Genomic DNA, 27,123 nt, shown 5'->3' on the forward strand with positions numbered 1-27,123 from the left:
TCTCGAACACGACGGCCTTCCCTATCTAGAGCTTTCAGATACACAGCATTACATAACACCCTCTTTGGAACCTGCTTGGCCACGCAATTCAAAAGCAGGAGCCCTGTGTCAGCGAGATGGCCCACCAGGTAAAGGCACTTGCTACCAAACCTGAGAAGCTGAGTTCCAGCCCCAGAACTCCTGCCGCCCACCACCTCACCCCACCCCCTAAAAATTCAAGTTGTCGTCTGACCTCCACTTGCGGGCCCGGGCAAGTACATTCATATAAATATATTCATATAAATAAGTAAAATGTTTAATTGGGCAAGTTCACAGCTCTGCCAGCACACCAATGACTTCTCTGCAACCCCGGGTTCTCCCGGTTGGAAATCAATGCCCCGCAATTTCTTACATTGGTTAGGGTTAACTGGCTTATCTTTCCAGCACACGGGGCAGGGTGAGCACCCAAAACCTGTCTACCTTGAACGAATTTTATCCCACCTTACTTGGGGACTACAAAGTTACAATCTTATTCCCACTGGCCTTGAAAATTATAAACCTCGTATGACTCTCAGTCCCGAGGCCAGTGACTCGCAGGAGGCCACAAAGGCAACATTACAAACACCAAGTACTGACTCATTTACCCTTAGGCCACTTCCCACTTCCCTTGTAAGGAACCCTTCCTTCTGGTCTAAACTGGACTGGGAGCCACTACCTCCTACAGAAAGTGAGCTGCATTCTGAAGACCAAGGGTGTCACCTAGTTTTGAGGCAGTAGGGTTGGCCTCACAACCTCGGGGCAAGGGCTCAGCACCACCCCGATGCCCCACCTCCTCTGCCTTGATTTTCAGGCAACTCCAACCAGCAGCCTCGCGTCCGCTGGCCCCCGCCCCCCGAACGTCACGGCCACTAGGTACAGTGCCCCCTAGGGGCCTCTGTTCCTCCCACGAGGAAGAGCCTAGTCTTTCCTGCTGCTGGCCCGTTACTGTGTAGCTTGGCTCTCTCTGGCGCCAGCCTCGCCAACCCGGGGAAGAACTTGCCGCCGCATCTCCGCGTCTCCCGAGCACCAGTCGCCCCGCGCTCCGCTGCACCATGAGTGCCCGCCTGCCTCTCCTGCTGCGCCAGCTCGGCCATCAGCAGCTGCCCCCGGGCCCGGCGCGTCGCCTCCGTGAGCTGTGTAGCTCCAGCAGCAACAGCAGCGGCAGCAGCAGCAGCAGCAGCGGAGGTGATGACCCCGAGGGGGTGCGCGGGCGGCGGCTGCAAGATGGCCAGGCCTTCAGCATCCGTGGCCCCGGCAGTCCAGAGGCCTCCGGGACGGACTCCATCGTCAGGTGAGTGTCCGGCTTGCCTGTGTGCCAGTCCCCAACTAGGGACCCAAGGATGGGACAGCAGAGCTCTCGGTGGCTGGGACACCCGAGGGACCGTTTCCGTAGGGCGGGAGGCAGAGAATGCTTGGTGCCAACTTGCTAGGGGCGCCTGGCTATTGGCTGCAGAGAGGGCGTGGGGGGGGGGGAGAAAGGGACTCCAGGAGTATGGGACCCTGTGGGTGAGAGCATCCCCCGGCCGGCGCGCTCCTCACGGACCGCACGCCCCGCTCCACGTGCGTCGCCCGCCTCCGGCTCTGATGCAACCGCGCCGGGCGTGGCGCCGACAGGAAAGGGGCGGTGCGGCCCAGGGCGGGAGAGCTGCAAGGAGGATGGCCCTGCCATCCCGCCACTGCTGTCCCTGCCCCAGGAGGCTCCGGTAAAACTCAACTGCGGAAGCCCTGGCGGTCGTGGCGCCTAGTCCCGAGCATCGCCGCTCAGAGAACACGCGGGCTCCGGCGAGACTGTCTGGAAAGTTCATTCTCTGTCCAGTGGGGATCTGTGCAGACGCCGAGTCTGCGTCCCGTCCCCACATGCCGCCCCCGCTCTTCAGCCTTCTGCCCCTGCCGGGGAGACCAGGAAGCAGGCCCTATCCAGAGAAGTGTGTTTACTGGGCCACTGCGGTGCAAGGGACCCGCCAGGGACATACCTGCGGGAGGCGGGAAAGCCCTTACCGGTCTGGCTCCCACTGGGGCCGTGGAAACAGTTAAATGAGCAAAAATATATGGCCCGGGGACTGTCGCACATAGCCCTCAACAAATAGTTATTATTTTTACAATAAACGAGAATCTGCAAACTTCGTGTAACGGGCATGAGAGTAAATACTTACGGCTATTGGACTAAGAAGCAAAATTAAAAATACCACATAGATACTTTTGTAACAAGGAAGAACAAATTCCCACGATTTTTTTTTTATAAAATTCAACATTTTATGGACAGTGAAATTTGAATTTCCTGTAGTTTTCCATGCTATGAAATATCCTTGTTTTTATGTTTCTACCTGTTGTTTTAAAATGTAAGCCCGGGCTAGGGAGATCGCTCAATTAGCAAAGCACTGGCTGGGGCAAGCATGAGGGCCTAAGCTCCATCCCCTACACCCATGTGGATGTAGTGGTATACTCTTGTCATCCAGTCCTGGGGAGGCGGAGACAGGCAGATCACTGGGCTCACTGGCCAGCCCCCCACCCCCACCCCCACCCCTGCACGCTCCCAGCAGAGTCTAAGATCTCCAGACCAATGTTACAGGTCCTATCTCCAAAAACCAAGGTGAGCAACTGTTGAGGAACAACAGGTCAACTTACACACACCAACACACGTGTCCCCAAACATAGGTGAACACATAAATTAAATAAAAATGTATGCGCACATGCATGCATTTTTAGCTAGTGGGTGGTGGTTTCCTGGTTCTGCTACAGGACCAGAGGACAGTGCTTAGGAACCTTTTTACAATGTGCCAGTACTACTAGCTAGGTAAGAGCTTGGACAAGCCGTTGGTCTCAGCATCTTCACCTGCAAATGGAAAGCACAATGCCACCTACTTCAAGGAAGCCATCATAAGCTTTATACTATCCTAGCAATCCTAGAATGCGTATCCTGAACAGCTCTGAACCTAGTAATTGTCTTTGTATCGATTGCATCTTGTTGTTGCTGTTAGCCGGGTGGCCATGTCAGCTAATTTATCACTGCCCACGCCTGTGGGATTTGGAAAGTGGACAAGTGATCAGATTAGATGTTACCCAGAGTAAGTAGCTGTGCAAGATCTTAGGATGGTATTTCTTCCATCATCTATGTACATCAGAAACGATATGGCATCAAGTCCCCAAGAAGCACAGCGACCTTTATAGAATGGTGTGGGACAATGGCCATGATCTGAAAGGTCATTTTTGGAAACATTGTGATTTCTGGTTATTGTCTGTCATCTTATGGAATCAAGGAAGTGTCAACCCCCAACACTTGCAGAGTAGGTGACAGCAGTTTGTTCGTTGGACCCCATGGGTCCATATATCGAAAGCTTGGGCTACAGAGTGATTAGTGTTCCATAGCAACACCCAAAGGAAATATCCAGAGCAAAGCCTCCAGAATGGTCCCCAGGGTGGTTACTCATTGCTCCTGATTCCTGGTCTTGTCCCTTGCCAGCCAGGTTGTGTGTCACTACTCACTACACAACACAGTCCACACCTCCTTCTTCTGGCCAGAAGCTAGTCACATGATCCCAGCCAGGTGCAGGAGAGTGGGTTGGGAGACCCAGGTATGGTCATATGCAGTTGAAACTCAGAATCCTGTTACTGAAAAAGAGGATTGGGAAAGCACTGTCTGTAGGAAGTAGCTGGGGTCAGCTTTATCATGGAAGCTGTTACGGGTGATGTGTCTACCAATGGCCAAAGCCAAGAGTTATGACACGGCTCTCCACTGATTTTACCCTGGACTGTTTCTCTAAACACTAGTGACTGTCTTTGAAGGAGACCAGCTTCATATTCCTAGAAGGATCCTTCTTTTGCCTTTGGAAGAGATGAGAAGTGTGGACCTTGGTTAACGAATGGTCCCAGCATTCAGGCATAGCATTGGTAGTTTTCAGTAACAAGGCCAGCTGCTTCCGCCCACACTGGGGCGTGGCCACAGCTAGCCACAGGGAGAAGGAGGAATGTGGTTGTTAGGACAAGGCAGCTTTGTGCTCAGCTCATAGGCTTTACGCAGTTAGCCAGGCGGAGATGACCGAGTTGGTGGTAGGGGCAGAAATAGCAACACTGTCACTAACGGGTAGAATTAAAAAGATACCAGCTTAAACCTTTACCCACCCAGTCTTAGGATGCTTCAAGTTTTAGCTACATTGTTTCCCATCAGAACTGAGGTTTTCCCCCACAAGGGCATAGACACATCTTTGGAAACATTAATGCTACTTTTTGGGTGTGTTGGACCTGGGGTGCTGTTTGTTGCATTGTTTGCACTGCATTGTTTTGTACTGCAGGAATCAGCGAAAGGAATGGAAACATGATACTTACGGCCAGTTGTGGATGTGCACCCCAGCCAATTTTTAAGTGGTATTATTTCATTGTGGACCCCCTTGGTGTAGCTGTCTAGTTGCCCATACCCAATTATTTTGTCTGACAACTTTTTTTTTAATGTGTATGGGTGCTTAACATGCCTGTATGTCTATGTACCACTTACATGCCTGGTACCCTTGGAAGCCAAAAGAAAGCATCCAAACCTCTGGAACTGGAGTTACAGGTGATAGCCCCCAGATGAGTGCTGGGTGTTGAATGGTGGTCCTCTGGAAGAGCAGCTAGTGCTCTTAACTGCTGAGCCAACTCTCCAAGCCTTTAAGCCTATGGAGCTTACCTATTGAAATGCTCCTTTCGTTTGGGTGAGGGTGAGCAAGACAGGAGGGGTTTTTGCTGTGCATTCCTAGGTTTAAAAGTTGGTTGCCATGACCAAAACCTGACGAAAAGCAACCCAAGGGAGTCGGGATGGGTGTGTTTGGGCCCATAGTTCAATTTTGTCCTCAGCAGAAGCTCGGAGCTGGAGGGAGGGGGGAAGAAGGCAATTGGTTACATTGTATCCCAAGTCAGGAGCAAGAATAAACTGGAAGTAGGGCCAGGCTTTGAAACCTCCAGGCCCTATCCCAGTAACCCACTTCCTCCAGCAAGACCCCACCTCCTTAAAGATCCACAACCTTCACAGCAGCAACAGCAGCAGGTGGGCAAGTATTCAGACACATGACTGTGGGGGGGATATTTCCCATCCAAACAGGTAGCTTTAGTAGCAGGAAAAACAATGTGTCTAAACAATAAGAAGAAGGTAAAGAGCCACTGCAATCTACCTGTTCCACAGGTGAGGAAGCCAGCCTCCATAGAAGGCTTCTCTAGTATACTGGAGGCCTGAGTGCCAGGCCTGGCTGTTTATCCATAGGCCATGCCCCAGAACCCCCAGGCACTAATTTAAAATGATACATTCCTGGGCCCCAGGCCAGTGTATTGAGTAAGACTTTCTGAGGCGGAACCTTGATTTTTATCATGGTCCACAGAGGATTCTTAGGCCCAGATGTGCTTGGTGCTCACACTACAGTACCTCCCGAGACCAAGCAAAAATATGGACCCAGCTCGGCTCCTAGTAACTTAGCTGCTCTGCCAGGCTGGGCGACCGTGTGGCATAGAAACCCTCGTCACCCATCGCTGGAGAAGTGAACTCTTCCAAATCTTTCCTGTATGAGCACAATAATGAAGTTGCTTCCCTGGAGACTGAACTGCTTTGTCCCAAGCGTATAAAAGCAAAGTCCAAACAGATCATTGCCAGCAATACGTACTTGCCTAGCTCGGTTAGCGTCTGTGATGGTAGGAAGGTTAACTCTGCTGCAAGTTTTGAACTCTTTGTGGTTCTCTGAGCACCCTGCTTCTTGTGTCCACCTGCACCAGTGCTTAGCACCTTCCACTTAACATTTTTCAGCCACGACTCTGAAAACTGGGAGACGTTTGTTTCGGGCGGCTTACTATGGATGGCACCTGGCTGAGACTCATTCATTTTTTGAAACTTGTTAGGTGCATGTAATTAACACTGAGAACAGTATTTAAAGGTGGCCTGGAGCTGGCAGTGCCTTACGGTGCTCGTCTAGCTTGTGTGAGGTCCCAGGTTCACCCCGCCGTCCCTGGGAGCGACTAAATCTTTTAACACTGAAACTGGGCACTGCTTTGAGTAGCCTTTCCATCTGCCTTGAGAGAGAGAGAAACAGAGCAGATGGCTGGAGCTGTGCCAGTGAAGACATGGCGTAGAGGTGATGGTGACTTCCAAAGTGACTTCTCTAGAAAGTTCTAGAAGGAAGCCTGGCTCTGCCATATTTATATATGTTTGCACATCTGAGAGGTGCCTCTCCTCTGCTTGGCTGTGAAGGAGAACGCGACCCTCCCTGGGCTCGGAGCGAGACTGCCTGCAGAAGAGGAAGTGGTCCCAGCAGTCTAACACAGTCTTCAGAAGGTGCCCCACAAGCTACAGCATCCTCGGCTTCCTGCATCTGTAATTTCCCTCTTCCGTCCCCTCCTCTTCTGTCTTGGAATCCTTCCTTTCAACTCTGGGACCCGGAATGTAGCCAGAGACACCATTTCTTTGTCCTACGCCACTCAGCCACCACCATTCCCACATTTTGTTTCCCATCGTACCCCTAACTAATTTCTCCAGGGGGAGGAGTAAGGGAATATGGTGAAAGAATGGGATTGGGTAGAGTAGAAACCAAGACTTTAAAATTTTTATTGCATTTATTTATTTGCGTGTGTGTGTGTGTGTGTGTGTGTGTGTGTGTAAGAGGACGACTTGGGAGTCAAGTCAGTTCCTTCCTTGTACATCTGGGTCCGGAGGATGGACTCTGGTTGGCAAGCTTGGCAGCAAGCACTTTCTCTCACAGAGTCCCCTCACTGGCTCCAGACTTTTTATTATAGTAAACTTGGACACGACAAGAGAAAAATTTTAGCCTCTTGGAAATTCATGTTCACATGTACCTGGTTTGCCTCTATGTATTTTAAAAATCTGGTTGTCACATTTCATCCAGAATTGGCTTGAATGCTTTTGAATTTCTTTGGTTTTCCGAGACAGGGTTTCACCAGGTAGTCCAGGGGGGCCTTGAATTCGCAATGCTCTCCCACCCGCCTCCCTAGAGCCGGGACTACGGGTTTGTGTGGGCACATACTGCCTGCATCAGCAGTCCTTGATGCCTCTGTGCCCTGTCTTGTCCTCATGCTCAGTCTCATCTCCCTCCATTGTCTGGTTCACTCATAGTAGCAGGCTTTGTAAGGAGACGCACTGTGCCCGTCCTTTCTAATCCCTAACGAAGAAATGACTCTGGTGTTTTTCTTCCTCCGTATAGAGAGGTCATTCACAATTCCAAAGAAGTTCTGACTTTGCTGCAAGAAAAAAACCCTGCCTTTAAGCCAGTCCTTGCTGTTATCCAGGTAAGCGCTGACCATGGTGCTCTCCTACGTTTTTTTTTTTTACAGTGCAATTTAGCAAATACTTAGGAACAGAGACCAGGCGGATGTCCTGTCATAGCAGTGGACTCAGTGGCAAGTGCTGTTATGTGTACAGGTTAGACACTGCCCTGCTGGAATCACTCAACCTTCTGAGATTCACATAGGTGGCGCATTGAGGTCAGGAGGTGTAGCCACATAAATCACAGGACACGATAGATACTAACCCCCATGCACTTAGGAATACTTAGCAAATACGGCTTGCAAGTCAGTCCTTTCTTGTTTCTGGGGAAGACAAATAGGTAGTGGCAGGTGCATATTAATGTTTTACAGCCCAAGTGTCAAAAGTCACGAGTGTGTCAGAGGACTTTGCATCCCGTGTTTATTCCTTGGCTGCAGCCCTTTGGTCCTGAGCTGCAGTTGGCACTGCGTTATTGGCATCCCTGTGTGGTGGCAGGTGCGGGAAAATAACAGGATGGGCCAGGCCTGGAAGCAATTCAGCCCAGTAGTTGGCCTCTTATGGTGGTGCTTGGCAGGCTCTTCCAGTATCAGAATAGCAGCCCACATGGTGGCCAATGGTACCTTGGTTTGTGAGACTATGGAACTGTGTTCCATGTGACCTGCATCCTTTGGAAAGCTTCCACATCTCCCCACAGCAGGGGAGTTGGTTTAGGACCTTGGACTTCTTGGGAATCTGGTTCCGTGTTGCCATTCAGCCTAAGTATACAGACGCAAGCATCCAAATTCCCGTCTTTGGTGTTTCACAGAGAGTGATGCTGGCTATGATGATGTCATTCTTATATGCTCCATGTCTTAGTTACCCTTCTATTGTTATGACCAAACACCATGACCATGGAATCTTGTAAAAGGGAGCATCCAGTTGGGGTTATGGTTTTAGAGGTTTAGAGTCTATGACAGAGCAAAGGCATGGAGATAAGGGCAGCTGGGAGAGTACATCTTGAACCTCCACTAGGATCCAGAAAGACACACTGGGAATGATGCAAGCCCACCAGCAGTGACACACCTCCTCCAACAAGGCCACACCCCCTAATCCTTCCTAAACAGTCCACCAAGTGGGGACCAAGTATTCAAACATATGCCTATGGGGCGGCATTCTCCTTCAAACCAGCATATCCTATAACGTGCAGTCTGTCACTTTTTAAATGGTGTAATTTTTAAGTCCAAGAAATTAATATGCATGTAAATCCCAGCTGTTAGCCCAATTTCCAAAGGCAATAAGAGTCTTTTCTGTATTTTTTCTTAGCATCTTTGTATTCGGGTCACTTGTGTTCATTGTATTCACCAACGTGATCTCTGTGTTGTGGTTGGTATACATTGTCAAGGTATTTTCATGCTGTGACATTCTCCTTTGCTCCTTTGCCCTTAGGCAGGCGGTGACAGCTTGATGCAGGAAGTAAACCAGAATTTGGCCAAGGAGGTGAGAACGGGTCATTTTAGCAATTTATTAGAATTCCTAACAGCATATTCTCTTGTGGTGACAGAGAATCTTGTGTTCCTTTTCAGGCTGGTCTAGACATCACTCACATCTGCCTGCCTCCAGACAGCGGAGAGGATGAGGTAATGTCAGCCTAGCTCATTTCCTTTCCTCCTTGGGCCTATCAGCCTCTTCCGGAGTGGTGGGTGCAGGCTCAGTCTTCTCCTGTGGCTGAGTTTCCAGGAGAAAGAGATCTGATCACCTCTCTCCCTTCCGTTTGGTTTCTACTGAAGACAAGCTAGGAAATCATGTCATTGTAGCTGTTCATTCACTGTAGAAGCAGCAGCGTCTTATGAGAAAACTGTTGGGCTGGGGGTGTCTGGAGACTTGGCTCTGGTTTTGCTCTGTCCTAGCAGTATCTTTGACCTTGGACCATTCCTTTGGCATCTCAGGGTCACCATAGTCTTATTGATGTGACGTTAGAACAGGACAGGGTGATCTTCAAGGGCCTCTCTAGGCTTAGTATTCTGAGGCTCCTTCATTGGTATTTTGGGAACTGCTGACAGAACTTCCATCCTGGGCCACATCACTCTAGTTGTGCCTGTGAGCATCATTCCCCAGTGTCATCTCAAGTGTGGGAGAAGTAGCCCTCATAAACATGTGACAGACCTGGACTGTGTGCCATGGTCCTGGTCTGGGGCAGGAGCCTTTGTGGCTACCTTTCCTCTGACTGGCTGTGGCAAGGAGGTGTAGATTAGGATTCCCGGGATAGAAAACCTCAAATCACAGAATCCGGAATAACTAAGTTTGGGGTTTTATGTTGTTTGTTTGTTGGGGGAAGACATGAATGATGTTGGGGAATCAACAGTCACTTGCTAGGAAAAGCATCCCAAAGTCATGCGAAGCACAGCCCTTCCTTCCCATTGCTCTAGCGTCTCTGTAGAGTACCACCAAGTTGTAGAGGGTGGAGTGTAGACGACTTTCTAAGCAGTCTTATTAAATAAGAAACAGAGCCAAATACAGAGGTGAAAGCCATAGAGACCAGAGAAATAGTGAGAGCCACCAACTAACCTTAGCTCACCATGTCCCAAGAGAACCAGCTTCTTCCTGTCTAACCTGTGCCTTTATTGCCTTGCTATTCTGCCTTCTCATTGGCTCTTAGCCCAGCCACCTCACTTCCCCGTCACTGCCTGTCTGTACAGACCTCCAGATCTCTATGGTTGGCACTGGGATTAAAGGCATGTGTCACCACACTTGGCTGTGTCCCTGAACACACAGAGACTCTGCCTGCCATGTGATCATATTAAGGGCCTGTGCTACCACCACCTGAGTTTTGTTTATGGCTGCCTATGACCTCTGATCTCCAGGCAAACTTTCTTTATTAACATACAAATAAAATGTCACCACTTTTCAGCACAAATAAAATGTCACCACAGTGGAGTCAACTCTACCTGTCATGGTGACGTTCTCTCCAGGACCAAAAGCAACTCCACTCATTGTGTTCATAATGATCATTGCTAGATACAGAGATGATTAGGGCAGGGAAAGACACCCAGCACATACCTCAGACTGCCAGTAGTACAGACCCTGTAGCACTGTGTGGCTCCTCTTTGGCTTATCTCAGTCACCAGCACTGATGCTCTCATGCTTTGGCACGGTTACTCAGTAAAAGAAAAGTTACTTAAGCACTAACACTGTGAAGCTACCACAGCTGATCTGGGAACTCAGGTGAGTCCTGTGTAACTAAGGAACAGGTCCCGCCCACAAGTGTAGATATGCTAGACAAGAGGGCTGATCCGTGTCTGATTGGTTCTAGATCTCACCGTGCTACTCAGTGAGGTGCACAATTTCCAACTAATGAATTGTTTATTTCTGGAACTTTCCCTTGAGTGTTTTTTGTATCACAGTTGATGAAGAGCAACCGAAAACCTTAGAGTATGAAGTAACCTGCGGTCCCCTTCAGGGTTGGGCAGAATCAGTTTTCTTTTATAGAGAGGAATAAGTCTATATGTGAGGAATGGAACGAGGGAGTGGCTTGATGGCAATAGATCAGAGAATGTCGCTACCCAATGTAGACGAATTGCTAAATAGTCTTATTAATAAAAAAAACTTGGAGCCAGAAATTGGGGTTAAAGCCTGAGAAAGATCAGAGGAATAGGAGAAGCCACAGCTAACCTCACCTCACCAACTCCTCAGCTTCCAAAGCAAGCTACTTCCTGTCTACCCACACCTATGTGCCTTTCTGTTCTGTTCTCTCATTTGCTCTCTCGGCCCAGCTACATCACTTCCTCTTCCTGCCCAGCTCTGTCACTTTCTGTCTGTCCTACAGACCTCCAGACCTCTGGTTAGTACTGGGATTAAAGGCATGTATCACTATGCCTGGCTCTGTTCCCAGTGTGGCCTTGAACTCACAGAGATCCACACAGATCCCTGCCTCCTAAGCGATAGGATTGTGTGCTACCATTGCCTGACTTCTATGTTAATATAGTGGCTGGTTTTTTCCTCTGATCCTCGGGTAAATTTTATTGGGAGACACAGTATATTGGGGGACACAATACATCACCACAACCCCAAGCCAGCCTGTTTTCAGGGGTCATTGTCTGCCTGTTCAGCCTGAGGGTACCCCGAAGTTCAGGCATCTGGAAGGAGAAAGCCTGACCAGAGGTTGCTTTCCCATGCATTTTGTTTGGCTTGGTCAGTGGGAACCAGCAGGTGGGCCAGTCACTGGTGAGATGGGAGTATGCTTTTGTGGTCTGTCTTTCTGTGTCTGTAGTAACTGTCATGAAGTGAGTCTTATCGAGACTCTATGGGGAAAGGTAATTCTTTGCTGTGCACAGAGGTTGAGAGTGAGAGTCTCCGCTATCTCTTTGACCCAGCATCTCCGGTAAAGGTCATTGTCTGATAAGGGAAAGGATGAAGGCAGGCTCCTGCCTCCACGCTTCCCTCCCTCTGAGGATCTTTGCAGCAAACCACAGTTTTGCTCCTGTTCCATCTGCTACAACTGCACTGTCTGGCCAGACAGTGAAGGAGGCGGGGAAATGTGGTCTTAATGCCAGGAGGCCCTTAGATCATGTCTAAGGACGAAGGGAAGCTGGGTATGGAGCAAGCAGTTAATATCGTATCTGCTAGTTATAGTGAGTACCAAATATGAAGGGCACCAGCTGCAACAGAATGCAGGGAAGTAGGCCGGCTGTTTCCAGGACACTCACTGTGTGTAGTCACATTTTCATCTCTTTAGATGGTTTCAACTGTATAGCCTGGGCTAGCCGTGAAAACACTCTGAAGCCCAATCTGGCCCCAAACTCATAATCCCCCTGCCTCAACCTCCCAAGTACCAAGATTATAGATGCACACCAAGCACACTTGGCCTGACAATTTTTTGATAAAGATTCATTTGCCCCCTACCCCCCACTCCTTTTTTTTTTTTCTGGAATTTTTGATAAATGAGTATGGCATTATAGTGAGTGTCGTAATTTATTAAACTTTTTCTAATTCCAGTTTTGTTCTGTCTTGATTGGTTCTTCCCCCAGCCAATTCCTTATTTTATCCTGAGCTCTGCTTACATGTAACCTCTGGCCCCCCTCATTCTGTGACCTCCTCACCCTGTTTATTCCACTTTGTTTTTCTTTACATTGTTGATCATTTTCAGAACTTACATTGTTATTGCTGTCGGGACTAGGCTTGCTTCCCTATTAGCATAGGAGGCTTACCAGGGCAGTTCAGCTTACAGCTAGCTGTTAGATGCCTTACTTAGAACCTGTACAAAGTAGATGCTTGGGACATGTTTGGTTGGTTTGGTTGGTTGGTTTTTTTTAATTTGTGATGGTTGGGTGTGTACACATGAGTGCTGTGCCCAGGAAGTTCAGAGATCCTGGATCCCCAGGAGCTTGTGAGCTACCTGACAAAGGTACCTTAGAACAGAACTCGCATCCTCTAGAAGAGCAGCCAGTGCTCTTGGCTCCCAGCCATTTTTCCAGCTCCCTCCCAGCTTCACAGAATTTGTTTTGTTTTGCTTGATTTTTAGTGGTAGAACCAAAAAAGTCATCGGTCAGGGCACTTAAAAAAAAAATTGATGAAACTGGGCAGTGGTGGTATACCCCGTTAATCCCAGCACTCGGGAAGCAGAAGCAGGCAGATCTCTGTGAGTTCGAGGCCAGCCTGGTCTACAGAGTGAGTTCCAGGACAGATTCCAAAGCTACACAGAGAAACCCTGTCTCACAAAACAAGCAAACAAACAAACAATATATATACATGAAAACAGCCAGCCAGGAACACAGGGGTCTCTGCTCTAAGCCTCAGGTGATATGTGATGCCATTGCTGAAGCCTCTGTGTTGGTCTGCTGTAAGCCTCTTAAGTCCTCTGAGGTTGGTGGAAACTACTGGTGTGTTGCTAAGTTCTAGTGAATCTCATTTGTAGCTAAAGGACGTTAGATTAAATACATAAGTGAGCAGCCAATGGCTATAAAAAGGATTAAAGATAGCCCAAGATAATTTATCCCCGGATCTCTAACATTCCAACAAGCCACAATCACGAAGTTCTAACTAGCCTTGCAGAATCTTTCACATTCTGTTACTCCCCCACCCCGAAACTTCAGTTCACATCTGAATGAGTGAGACATATTTTCTTTCTTTACCAAACAGCATTTTCCCTCCCTACCAGATGGTAGTAATAACACAGATATTTTTGCCAAGCAATTAAATTAAAATGGTAAGGTGACACTTCCTGTGAGTGGGACCCGCATACGTGGGCAGGAGTCGTCCCACTTCTGAGTCAGTGGTTTTGTGAAGTGAGACGAATCAGTCTCAGTGCTTGAGTGTTAGGAGAGGCTTCTGGAGTGCCACTCGGATCCAGTGAACCACAGAGCCCGGGACACTGGTTGGACTCATTGCTGGGAAACCACTGTTGAGCACATGATGTCTTAGACCCAAAGGCGCCACTGGACCTGGGTCGGGGTCTTGGCTTCAGGCTTCCCAACCTCCCCCCAAACTGGTATGTGTTTGATTAAAAGCAGTCATTTTTTGGCAGGGAGTTGTCTTCTGTCTGTCTAAACTCGACTAACAGGGAAGCTCTGGGGGGTTTTGTTGAGGATGTTTTCTAGCGCATGGCAGAACCATAGGAACTATGAAGCTATTAAAAGCTTTATTCATCCAGGTTTCTTTGGGGCTTCTCTAAACTATAAAGAGGAAATGGGACTCTTCACTGTGTTTCATACCAGAGTCTCCAACAAGGACTAAAAAGAAGCATGTGCATCTTTAGGACTCTGTTTGCATAGGTGTTTGTGTGCATACCGCAGCCAGAGGACAACCTCCTCGGCAGTCACCCACCTCTTCATTTTTGAGGCAGCGTCTCTCGGTGGCATGGAGCTCATCTACTAGGCTAGGCTGGCTGGTCAGGAAGTCCCAGAGATCTGCATGACTCTACTTCCCCAATACTGTCATCAGAGGTCTACACTACCAAAGCCAACATTGTGTGTGTGTGTGTGTGTGTGTGTGTGTGTGTGTGTGTGTGTGTGTGTGTGTTCTAGAGATCCAACTGATGTCATCAGTGGGCATACATGCTACCAACTCTGCCATCTTCCCGAGCCTATGTAGAAATCCTTTTTATTCCCCATCAACTTTTTTTACTGGCTCTTTCTTTCACAAAACTAATATTTTTTCTGTCTAGATCATAGATGAAATCTTGAAGATTAATGAAGACCCCAGAGTGCATGGCCTTGCCCTTCAGATCTCTGAGGATTCACTGAGCAACAAAGTTCTCGATGCTCTGAAGCCAGAAAAAGATGTGGATGGGTAAGAAAATATAAAAGAGAATAATCAGTCTTACTGATAAGTATTGTCTGTGGTGACTTTTTTTTCTAAATTTCTAATTTTTGCAAGTCTGTCAGTAATTAGTTTTAAAAAATTATTTTAAATAGCTTAGAAGGTTGAGAAGTTTTAGAATTTTGTGAACCAAAGTCATGTATCTTGGAAACCACACGTCTGTTTGAAGATAACCCTGCACTATGGTATCCACTCCATAGGCTCTTGTCTTTCTGACTCTTTGGCCCATAATAATCTTCCCTGCGTAACTCCACTAAACAGTGAAAGAAATACTGGGACCTGACTCCACAGGAACCCTCAAACCTCCTTCACTCTTAGACTAGTTGGAAAAAAAAATAACAACAAATGCTTTTATTAATGATACGAGTTTCTTTTTGGTTTTTTCAAGACAGGGTTTCTCTGCATAGCCCTGGCTGTCCTAGAACTCTCTCTGTAAACCAGGCTAGCCTTGAACTCAGAGATCCACCTGCCTCTGACTCCTGAGTGCTGTGATTAAAGGTGTGTGCCACCACTGTCCAGCTTATGATACCAGTTTCTAATTAAATTTTGAGGCCGGGGCAGTGGTGGCGCAAGCCTTTAATCCCAGCACTCGGGAGGCAGAGACAGGCGGATCTCTGTGAGTTTGAGGCCAGCCTGGGCTACCAAGTGAGTTCCAGGAAAGGCGCAAAGCTACACAGAGAAACCCTGTGTCTCAAAAAAAAAAAAAAAAAATGAGATGAGGGAAGGAACTGTGACCATTGGGTGTTTTGTGAGCTGCCATGGCATGATGTAAGTATCATAGGATAGTGAATGCCACCAGCCTGCGGTGGAGAAACTGTGTTTGCTAGGGAGTAAAAGCTCCATTTTCTTTTTTTGGTTTTTCTGAAACAGGGTTTCTCTGTGTCATTTTGGTGCCTTTCCTGGAGCTCGCTCTGTAGACTAGGCTGGCCTTGAACCCACAGAGATCCACCTGGCTCTGCCTCCTGAGTGCTGGGATTAAAGGCATGTGCCATCACTGCCCGGCTCCTTTTTCTTACATACTAGCATGGGAAATACTTTTACCTGTGGACAAAACAACAAGGGTGTATTTAGGATTGTAAGGTTGTAAACAGATTTATAAAGTTAGACTTCTGTCTAGTGTATCCTTCAGCAGCTGGACTGAGAGCTTCGTACCTCACTGAACTACACTGGTTTCTTCTACTCCATCCTTTCTTTATGACCAGGGGTAGACTCCAAACAAGGGTTAGAACATTGTTTTGTAAGGGCTGGGGTGTTTGTAATTCAGTGGGAGAGTGTGTGTAGGTAAGGCACTGAGTTCTCCAGGATGGAGATATGGATGGATGGATAGATTGGATGGTTGGATGGATGATAAAACCTCCAATTCCATAGTAATTATAAAGGGAGAAGTTGCTACAGTGGACTAGGAAGTCCCACAGGTAGGCAGATGTAGTTTCAGACTTTGCATACAAGAGGAGAATCAAACCTTCTGAAAGTCTTCATTCTGTTACTAATCTGGCTAGAGCTCATCACCTTGGCAAATGGTTTAAATTCTTTGTTCTAGATTTGAGTGGAGAAACGCACACAGAAACCACAGATAGCACATTTGAGGTTCCTTGTTTTTTCTAATTTCCCTTGGAGATAAATACCAAAGCCAAGGAGAAGTCAACCTGTGACAGTCTGAGCTCTGAAAGTGGACTGCAGTGCGTCAGGGCGCTGCAGCCATTGAAAGTGTCTCTGGAAGTGTGAAGTGCATCCCTGCATGGCCTCGTGCTGGGTCCTAGTGAGATTCCTGCACTGTTCTGAGAAGCAGATGTCTCTCTCGCCTGCCCATCACTGGCGTGCTGTTATCTAGGACTGAAGCTGTACTGTTGACACTGGCTGACTTGTGACTCACTTGTCCTTTTCCTCTCTGATCCAGGGTGACCGATGTCAATCTGGGGAAGCTGGCGAGAGGCAACGCCCCAGAGTGTTTTGTCTCACCTCTGGCCAGAGCTGCAGTAGAGCTTGTGGAGAAATCAGGTCTGGTGATCCCTCCTTCTGGAATGATCTATTCTGTGTATTGGGGTTTTCTGTCTGTTTGTTTTTCAATGAGGATTTGTTGCTGGCAGATTCGAAATGAAGCATAGAAAAGAAATGCTATTTTCTACTTACTGCTCATTAGATAATTTTTTTTAAAAAATAATGACTCGTTGAAATCTCCAAGTGTTGACTTTTCTCAGTTCTTATTTTGGGATGTAAATAGACTAATTGAAAGCATTTTCCCATAAATACAAATGAATGTTGGCATCTTAAACATCAGTTTCTCTCAAGAAACAATCAAAATAACCACAGCAAAAATATTTTCTGAATCAGCAAACTTGTCACGCAGTAGGTACAGGTAAGTCTTACCATTAGAACTGACATGGTCAAGCAGGTGGATTTTGCATAGAGCTCCCAGGGGAGATTTAGTGACAAGTGGGTCTGTTTCAGTAGCCAGCACCTACTTACATTTTCTCCTTCTTCTTTTGACCACATATTCCCGTGCCAGGAAAATAGAGACAGATGAGTGATCTTTTTTGGTTACTGAATCTAATATTTACCGTGGGACAGCTCATGTATTTAATGGCTTCCCAACTGAGAACACAGAAACTCAACTTTTCTCAGCCCCAGTTTGAAGAGAAAAGAAACAGGTGCCCCCCTCCCCAACCCCACCCTCAAGCATGCTGTTGCTGGAGGGCTTCTCTCCAGGTTCCACCAAGCCCCGCAGCTCCACAATTCACGTATAAAATAATCACTCAGACGCTTATATTATTTATAAACTGTATGGCCGTGGCAAGCTTCTTGCTAACTGTTCTTATATCTTAAATTAACCCAGTTCTATAAATCTATACCTTTCCACATCGCTTGTGGCTTACCGGCGTCTTTACATTCTGCTTGTCCTGGCGGTGGCTGCAGTGTCTCCTTCTGCCTTCCTGTTCTTTCTTTTCTCCTGTTAGTGCCGCCTATATTTCCTGCCTAGCCATTGGCCAATCAGTGTTTTATTTATTGACCAATCAGAGCAACAGATTTGACATACAGACCATCCCACAGCAGCATGCAGCAGTCAAAATTCCGAAAATGCATGGTGAAGTTCTTTCAAAGTATGAACTTTCAAGTTGTACCTTGTAGTCAGCAGCCACTAATATGAGCTCTGTGAGATGGGTCAGGGCATCCCGTCATGTAAGTCTTTGCCAAAAGATTTTACAGGCCAATTACAGCTGGTCCTATATTTGTAAGGAGGTGTAGAAAAAAAATGAGCCGAAAGACTTAGAACCAACCATAGGCAGGAGAGGAGAGCCCGGTTGGTTACAGCCCCTCTCTCCTCGCACACGGTCAGCGCACCGTGTTGCTGAGCCAGCCAAGTTCTGGATGTTTGTTTTTCTTTGTCTGCTTTCATTCTTATTTATTTTGATCAAACCCACCTCTCATCCCTCCCCAACTCCTCTCAGACCCCTCCATCTCAGTGTCTCTGGCAATTTCATGTTCTTTAAGAAAAGAAAAACCGGCCGGGCGGTGGTGGCGCACGCCTTTAATCCCAGCACTCGGGAGGCAGAGGCAGGCGGATCTTTGTGAGTTCGAGGCCAGCCTGGGCTACCAAGTGAGTTCCAGGAAAGGCGCAAAGCTACACAGAGAAACCCTGTCTCGAAAAACCAAAAAAAAAAAAAAGAAAAGAAAAACCTACTGAGTGCAATTAGTGTTGCCTAAACATAGATGGTCTGTCGACGGTCTGTGGCTTCTCAACCGGAAGTGGGGCCTGTGAGCCCCTACCCGTGCTGGAACATTGACTAGATTGGTCTTGTGCAGGCATCCACCACTCTTGAGACCTTGGGAGCAACTGTCACGTCTAGGAGATACTGTTCTGCAACACCCTTCCCTGACCTGCGTGTCTTGTCATCTTTCCACACCCTCTTCTGAGGCATTCCCTGAGAAAAACCACATGTTAAAAGACGTTCTTTCAGTTAAAGCTATCTGGGAGGAAGTTTCTGAGGTGTGATTTTAATACTGAGTTTGCACTGGTTGGTAGGAGTCACGCTGGACGGGAAGAAGGTCCTGGTGATCGGGGCTCGTGGGCCCTTGGAAGCTGCCCTACAGTACCTTTTCCAGAGGAAAGGGTCCATGACAATGAGTTCCCCGTGGGCAACACCTCAGCTCCAAGGCAAGGTAGGTCTCACATGCGACTCTACAGCCTTGAATGCCTATAGTAGAAAAAAAGAAGAAAGACTGGGAATGTGTACCGTGAACACTGAACGGGAAGTTAGAAGAAAGATGAGGGGGTGATCGGGAAGGATGGAGATAATGAAAAGCAAGCCTGTCATCATGGCTCATTCCGACAGTCCCAACCTGGGCTACAGATGAAACCGTATCTTAAAAAGAAAGCAAAACAAAATAACAAAAAGCCAATTTATTAATTTATTGATGTGAAAACAAATGTCTATGAGAGATCGTTAATAGAGCCTAAAGTTGGTTCTTGGGAAAGATTAGAAAACAGACACAATTAGCCAAAATAAGACAAAAAGAGCTCCAGCTATAATCAGAAAGAACAGGACCCAACGACTGTCCCAGTTTCAGTTTCGTAGCTGTAACAAATACCCTGACAAAAAAGCGTTTTAGGGAAGGGGTTGTTTCCCTGACTTACAATTCAGATTGCAATCCATCACGGCGGGGAAGTCAAGGCAGGAACAAAAGCATCGAATGCACAGTCAAGAGCAGAGGGAATGAATGCTTGGACTCTGGCTTGCTCGCCTGCTGCTGGCCTTCTCTTCTCACACTGTTCTGGACCCCCCCCCCTCTTCCCTTCTGCCTAGGGAGTGGTGCTACCTGCAGTGGCTGAGTCTCCCTACATCGAGACTGCATTTTAAAAAGTGAAAAGGTGGTCACAGATTGGGAGTGTCTACAGCAGACGTTTAGCTGGTGATGGCTGTCTTGTAAAAGACTTAGAAATCAATAAGACAAAAATAATCGATAGAAAAAAATGGCAGATGGCCATTCATGGGCATGTGGTGATTCACCGACGTGTGAAAAGCTGCCCGGTTCCTTAGGATTTGTGCTCACCAGGCCATGCCAGCCATAAGTAAATAGTGACAAGTACAGATATCAACACGTTTGTAAGAGTCCAGGAGCTGACATATTGCTGTAAAGACTTCAAAGTGAAATAAACCCTTTGCAAAGTCCTTTCATAGAGTTGAAGGTACTTTTTTGACCCTGACATTTTCCTGTCTGCGTGTATCATCGACAAATTCCTGGACATACAAACAAGAAGACATGGCCAGGGGTTTGGGGAGATAGCTCAATAGTAAAGTAGTTTCCTAGTATGCACATGGCCCTAGCTACAATCCCAGCACACAACAAAACAAAAGGGAAACACACACGCACACGCACACGCACACGCGCACACACACACACACACACACACACACACACACGCACGCACGCACGCACGCACGCACGCACACGCACAGAGAGAGAGAAAGCACAGCATGTGTGTGATACAAAACAGGACCTTTGAAGCGGGATATGGGGCAAGATGGGAAAGAGGAAGTCCAAGGGGACTCTCTTCCTTTTGCTTTTAATAGTAAAATTATTCTCGTTTCTTTTTTCTTCTTCAAAAGCTCAGCTTTGGGGTGGGAGAGATGGGTTAACAAATAGGACTACTTGCTGAGCGTGCGTGAGGAGGACGTGCGTTTGAAACTTCAGCACCACGTAAAAAGCTGGACACGGTCACGTGCACCCATAACCCCAGTGCCGTGGTGGGAGTAAAAAGAGGATCTTGTCGCCTGCCAGCCTCGGTACAATTCATAGAGACCTTGTCTGGAGGGAATATGACAGAGAGCGATGGACCAGGACAGATAGATAGCCAGTGTTCCCCTCGGGCTGGATATGAGTGTGGATGTACGTGTGCGTACTAGAGAAAGGAAATGGGAAACAGCCAGCATGGGAATTTCTGTGGTCCTTGCCATGACTTTGAGAATGGAGGAAGGCAGTGAAGAGCCTTCCCCCTTCACCTTGGGAGGGAGGAGCAAAGGAGGTGCCTTCCTCCCCCTGCTGAGGACTTCTCTCCTCTCCATCTCAGTCCTGTTTCTATCCTTCACTCTCTCTCTCTCTCTCTCTCTCTCTCTCTCTCTCTCTCTCTCTCTCTCTCTCTCTCTCTCTGTCTCTCTCTCTCTCTCTCTGTCTCTCTCCTTTCTCTCAGAGCCAGACTTGGGTATTCACCCCAGTGGGAGCACTTCTAAGACCGTTAGTTTTCACTGTGTGATGAAGGCCGGCGCATCACATTCTTCCTGGACTGTGTGATGCCAAAGGAGACAGTTGGTCGATGGGAAGCATTAGCAGGCTACCTGGCTTGGAATTAGGGCTCAGTGGGCTGGAACAATCAATCTTTTAATTCTCTATCTTTGTTCCCTCTCCTTCCTTGACTTACTGAGTTTCGCGTGTTATATGTTTATTATTTAATGTTTATTTTTTTACTTATATGTACTGAATGAAAATGCTAAGCAATTTTGCTTGACTTTATCTATGTCCAGGTTGGGTGAACGTAAATGAAAAATATTATAAAGGAGGAGGTAGATATGTAGCTCAGTTGATAGAGTACTTGCCCTAGCATACATAAAGCCCTGGGGTGCCTACGTGCAATCCCAGTACTCTGGAGGTGGAGGCAGGAATGTCAGAAGTTCAAGGTCAGCCTGGGCTAGAGAATCTGTCTCAAATTAAAGAAATAAGGCACTGCCACTCATGCTACTCATGAATAACTATTCTAGAGTGTAAGGCTGGAGTATAAAACTGGAAAAAAATAGCAAGTCATCAGCACTTAAATTAATGGTGGTTGTCGGCCATGCTCAGTATGGGGGCAAAGTCCTATATCTAAACAGTTTGGGTAGGAGCTGACTACCTGCATTTAGGAAGGGATGAAGAAGGAACTTGGTTTGGGCATGGTGACATGCCTGTCACCAGCATTCAGGAGGCTGAGTCAGGAAGACTGGTTCGAGGCCAACCTTGGCTCCATAGTATAAAATTTGAGTTGAGGGGAATCGTTTATTTATAAATTTTAATTGGGACTTTAAAAGTAATTTATAATTTTGACTTATTTTCCAACATTAGAGCCTCTATTTTAAGAGAGGAAGTATGTGTTTCTTTTTACTTTATGGGTGTTTTGCCTGCATCTATGTCTGGGCAATACATGCATGTGGTACCTGCAGAGACCAGAAGAGGGCGTTGGATCCCTTAGGACTGGAGTTACAGTCAGTTGTGAGCCTTCATGTGGGTGCTGGGAATCAAAACCAGGTCATCTGGAAAAGCAGTCAGCCAGCACTCTTAACTGATGAGCCACCCTTCCAGTTCCAAGCATTTGTTTATCTTGAGAAATTGATTCAAAATCAAGAGTAACACCATTGTCCTGTTTTGTTAATCTGGACAATGAGTGCCATGTATGTATGTATGTATTATTATTATTATTGTTGTTGTTGTTATTGTTATATCTGTCCATGTCTGAGATACTGCGTAAAGCTTTTCATTTTAGAAAACAGCAATGAACAAGCGCATCAACTGTGACAATTACAGCAGAATCTTGACTGGCAGTTTTAGCTCTCTGTGTCTGTGGGATCAGCGGGGCCTGGCAGTATTCAGTGGAAAATCCCACAATAAGCCACTCACGAGACTGTCATTCTGAGTAGAACAGTGAACTGAACCTTTGGTGCGTTCCTTCTTCACCCTCCCCAAGGTGAACTCTCTCTGTCTGCCAGCTTCTCACTGTGAGCTACCCACCTGTTAGTCACTCGGTAGCCCTTTGGGGCCATCAGATCTAGTGTGACAGTGTGACAGCTCCTGTATATGGCTGGCCTTTTGCTTTATTTAAGAAGGACCCCAAGGCATGAAAGCAGTGGAGATGGTGATTTGGATATAGCAGAGAAGCCAAAAAGAAACTCTAAACAGCTTCCTTTCGATGAAAAACTGAAAGCTGTGAGTGTGCAGGTGTGCCCATGAATGGTGTAAATGGAATTAGTATAATCTCTGGCCGCTGGCACCCACCAGGGGTCTCGGAATATATTCCCGCCCCCAGGATAATGGGGACTGCTATATGCTGAGTGATATCTAAAAATAAATATTACTTGTGGTAAAAGATGAGGAATGAGGAGCAGGTTAGAGGGTCCTCCATAGGAGGCAGAGGTCTCCAACCCACAGCTGGAATGGTGGCCTGGCAGGTGGATCCACCTGATTGATGCCATGCTTGCTGATTTTAAGACACTTCAGGAAGGTGGTCTTGGAAGTGAATGAAACGCGTGTGTGTTTTTAGTAATCACCACATGGGGGCAGCCTACTCAAGACAATTCCGGAACAATCCTTTGCCCCACCCGACCCCTCTCTCTCTCTCTCACAGAATCAAAATTTGTGCTTGCTTAGCTTGGCAGCCACTGAGTCACAGCCCCTCTTTTGCACTTGAAAACCTAGAATTTGGGGTTTGGAAGCAGTGGTGGAAGAGGAAAATAAGCCTTGCCCTGTGCTGAACAGCTGTGGTGGGAAGAGAGAGGCCTTCCCTGAGCTGAATGTTTTCACAGCTGTCCGGAGACTTTGGCTGGTTGTAGCTGTATTTTTGAAAAACAAAGACATTTTTTTTTAGAAGTATTTTTTTTTCTTATGAAAATAAATCACCTGGACTCTTCTCTGGGATGAAGCGCATCCCAACTCTGAGGGGAGGATTCCATTGCTGTGGTTTTTCTAGAGAATCTGGAGATGATGAACATTCCTGTTCTCACGTATCTAAGAAGCTCTGTTTAATAATTAATATGCATTTTCCTCCTAATTCCTTCACGTCACAGTGGTATCGTAGTGAATCTGAGACACTTGGTTTTAGCTGGGAAGTGACACCATCGTGACTTGGTCACTTCCACCCTACTGCATGAGTGTTGATGTGTGTGTGTGTGTATGGGAATATGTGTGTGTGTGGAGACCAGAAGCGCAGCCTCACATGTCATCCTCAGGAGCTGTCTGCCATACGGAGTGGGGTCTGTCACTGTCCTGGAGTTCACCAAATAATCTGTGCTGGCTGACCAGCGAGCTCCAGGGAGCTTCCTGTCACTGCCTCCTCAGTGTGGGATTACAAACCCACCCCACCTTGCCAGATTCAAGTACTCAAACAACGTATGAGCCTATGGGAACTATTCTCATTCAGACTACCACGGAGGCCTTCCAGAGAGCTAAGCAGAAGCTAGCCCTAAGCCCTTGAACCTGAAAAAGTTAGAAACCAACTCCACCTATCGCCATTCTTGGGCGTTCTGTTATAGTAACTGCACGTGAGCTGATACAGAGAGGGATGATACGGAGGGTCTCCAGGGGATGTGAGCATGAAGAACAGAGCTCTGACCTCCGGGAGCCTTGCAGAGAGCAGAATGGACCTCCGTTCAGGAGTTATGCCCACTGGAGTTGGAGTATGTCACTGAAAGTTGAGAAATGTTCTGACTCATTGTCATGTGTCAAGTTTCAGACTCTGAGGCGCACTGTGCATTTCCATAGATATCCCACAGTGGAGAGGAGGTTGGCCGAATGTAGTCCGCCTTTTTCATGTGCTAATGAGTGTAGACTCAGGTCTTAGCTGTATGCATTCGAGTAGGGCTGAGAACCCCTCTACCCCCACCCCACCTCTTCTCGTTTTCCTCCACACAAATGTATCTTCCCAGGCCCCTTGGCAGCAGAGTGATGGAGCGGACAGACAGCCCATAACCCCCGTTGTTGGGAATTTGCCATGGCTGAGTGGTCCCCTCTTTCTCACTGAGGATTTCACCTTGGTATCCAACCCCGTATGAAGTGAGACAATGCTTTGTCTTGGGTGCTTATGAGCCAAGTGGTACCCTGTCCTGGGACAAAAAGAAATTGCTGGGTATCACAGAGCTCTGCTCCCTTGAGAGTCCCGCTGAAATCATGGTTAGAGCGCAGCTGGGAGATACAACGGGAATTGCCTCCAGCTGGGGTGAGTCCGGTGGATCCCCAGCTGCCTAGTAAAGACGTGCTCCGGATATCAGAGCTGTGTTTGAATTCATTTTTCTCTGAGAGTCTCATTTTCTCCTCATTTCACGGAGATGCTTAGAAAACCAGTATTCACAGAAAAAGGGAAAACATGGATCTTTCACATTTTCAAAAGTGAATCCCAAGCTCAAAAGCATCTGGGATTTGGGAACAGAACTCCATTATCACAAAGTTTACATTTAGTGCACAGTATGCCTAATAAAAGGGCTTAAATGTGAACTGGAAATCCCTAAATGTCCCGTGTCATCTGTATGAAAGGCTAGGAGAAGACAGCTGGGGCCTCCCAGCCTTTTGAGTGGACTGGGTCATCGAGTCCTATGACTGACTGATCTTGTCACACTTTAGGACAACACTGTAGACTAATACGAGCAGATCATCAGTCACCTTAGCTGGGTGGCGGGTCACAGTGAGTGTTGTCTCAGTGATTTCAAGCCTTGTACCCTATTAGACAGGACTGAGGCTCGGAGAAGACTTTCTGGAGATTGTAACAGTTAAGAACAGATACTTGGGGCTGGAAGGCTGGCTCAGCCGCTAAGAGTGTGTGTCCTGCTCTTGCTGAGGACTCAGGTCCAGTTCCCCATACCTAACATTCTCTTCTGGCCTCCACAGATCTGTGCGTGCATGTGGTGTGCATGGACTGATGCAGGTACACGTACATGCTCATAAATAAACAAATACGTCTTTTGGGGAAGAGAGACGTTACCATGTTCTCCTCCTCTGTACATGAAACCCTTATTCCAGATCCTCATGTGACTCTGATCTCTGAACTCAAAGCACTGCCCAGCTCAGCTGTGGCTCATCCCAGCAACCAGGGCCCAAGCCAGTGAGTTGACTGTTTAATCATTCCAACTTTCTGTGATTGCAGAGACAGCCTTGAAAGATAGGCAAGCTGAAGTAGGTTAAATGCGACTCCTTCCCCTTAGGTGTTGGGTTTGACCAACCTTCCAGGCCCCCTTCTAGGCAACAGTGGCATGCATCCTTTGAATGAGTAGGGCCAGGGGTGGCGGCATGCATGATGCCTGTCATGTGTGAAGTGGGTACCATATCGTTCCGCGCTAAGCCAACATCTCGCTTTTCCAGAGTGTGTGTATTCATGGACCCCTGGGGTGCTGGCCGCTCAGCTTTCTTTGACAAAGTGCATTCAGATGTTGTCTTCCACTCTTTTCACCCTTTCTCCTGCCTGGTCACATGACTTGTCAACACCCACGGCCGGGGCTGATTGGAACTGTTTTGGAAAGCCAAAATATCAGACTGTGCTGAGAAAGGGATTCATGAGCGCAGAGTGAGACAAATAAGCGTGAGGTCAAGTGGAACCGTGGAAATTAGCGGATTGATTAGCCTCAGCTGGTTCGGCATGTAAGCTGAGATACTGAAATGTGGGAGAAATGGCGTGTCCATCGGATAAATTTGTGGGGCCAATGTAATGAGAGAGGTGTCTGTCTCCACTTTGCTCTTTACAGTTGCCCTCATTTTAAATACCCTCCCCTACATCCTATAGACAAATTATTCTGATTTCAATCTTGATGGGTTATGTTAGAAATGTTCAAGCATGGAATGCATTCTCTCAGTACTAGAAATGGTGGCGTAACAGTTTCGTGGGATTCGGGAGGGGGAGGGCGGCAGTTTAAGCAATCAGAAGTGGAACTGTGTGGCTAGCATGCCTCATTCTCGGTGGGAAACCTGCTTGGGGACTGAGATGTTTCTCCAGACGTGGATTTGGGTTCAGCTTGCAGGCCAGCCATGTCACTTTGCAGTCCCCTGTGGTCCACCGCAGCTGCGCCTAGCGTCATCAGAGTCCAGATGTGGTTGGTAGTAAGGTCTAGATTGCCTAGCAGGGTGCCCTCGTCAGTCCTGCTGGATTCTGGGGCTGAGTTCTGGGAATGTCAGCTTCGGCCCACTTGCCCATGACTTGTGTTTCCCTTCTCCAATGTGAGTGGGTTTCTGAGGATATAAAATGAAAAGTTTTAATGGCACGCTCTTGTACATAATCTGAAACGCAAGTACATCTGTTTCTATAGTCATTCCTAGTCTTTTGGGCGTGCATGCAAGTCACTAGACACCAGGTATTAGGCTCACCACAGACCTGGATCCTGACCATCGCTGGTAAGCAGAGCCTCGGCCCAAGTCCAGGTGATGTGATTCCACCTGCCATGTGTCTGGATTCCTCGACTGTCAGGGGAACAGCTAAGGCCCAGAGAGTTCCTCCAAGAGAGCAGATGCAGCAATCTGATCTGTAGATGGGTGGGCAGGGGGGTGTGTGTCTTGGGGCTGGGGGTTGGGTACTGGAAAGCATAAATGCCAGGACATGCAAAGCCTCATTCCCCCTGAACTTGAGGCTGCTGTGTGCATGAAGACATACGGTCAGCCTGACGGTGCATCCCGAGGCCCACCCTCCCCTACACAACCTTCACCACAGCACACACCCACTTCCCCTCTCCCTTCCCCTCCCCCTCACTCCTCTTCCTATCGTCCTTCCCCCTCTCTACCCTACCTTTATTTTTTTTTCTCATGAGTCTGAAGAAAATAATTATCTTTATGATCTTTCAAAGCATATATATTACTGTGTT

At 47.5% G+C, this 27,123-nt stretch overlaps 1 protein-coding gene across 1 annotated transcript in view; it reads left to right on the forward strand.

Annotated features, from left to right (window-relative positions):
* The first annotated feature begins 699 nt into the window (after positions 1–699).
* Mthfd1l (methylenetetrahydrofolate dehydrogenase (NADP+ dependent) 1 like) overlaps positions 700–27,123 on the forward strand; it is a 192,652-nt gene continuing 166,228 nt past the window's right edge. Inside the window, exons 1-7 of the mRNA XM_015996812.3 lie at positions 700–1,309; positions 7,191–7,275; positions 8,678–8,728; positions 8,815–8,868; positions 14,391–14,515; positions 16,443–16,543; positions 18,567–18,703. Coding sequence (XP_015852298.1) covers positions 1,071–1,309; positions 7,191–7,275; positions 8,678–8,728; positions 8,815–8,868; positions 14,391–14,515; positions 16,443–16,543; positions 18,567–18,703 — 792 coding nt within the window. The 5' untranslated portion in view covers positions 700–1,070. The remainder of the gene's footprint in view (positions 1,310–7,190; positions 7,276–8,677; positions 8,729–8,814; positions 8,869–14,390; positions 14,516–16,442; positions 16,544–18,566; positions 18,704–27,123) is intronic.

The sequence above is a fragment of the Peromyscus maniculatus genome, chromosome 16 (assembly GCF_049852395.1).
Source record: "Peromyscus maniculatus bairdii isolate BWxNUB_F1_BW_parent chromosome 16, HU_Pman_BW_mat_3.1, whole genome shotgun sequence".
In the NCBI taxonomy this organism is placed as follows: domain Eukaryota; kingdom Metazoa; phylum Chordata; class Mammalia; order Rodentia; family Cricetidae; genus Peromyscus; species Peromyscus maniculatus.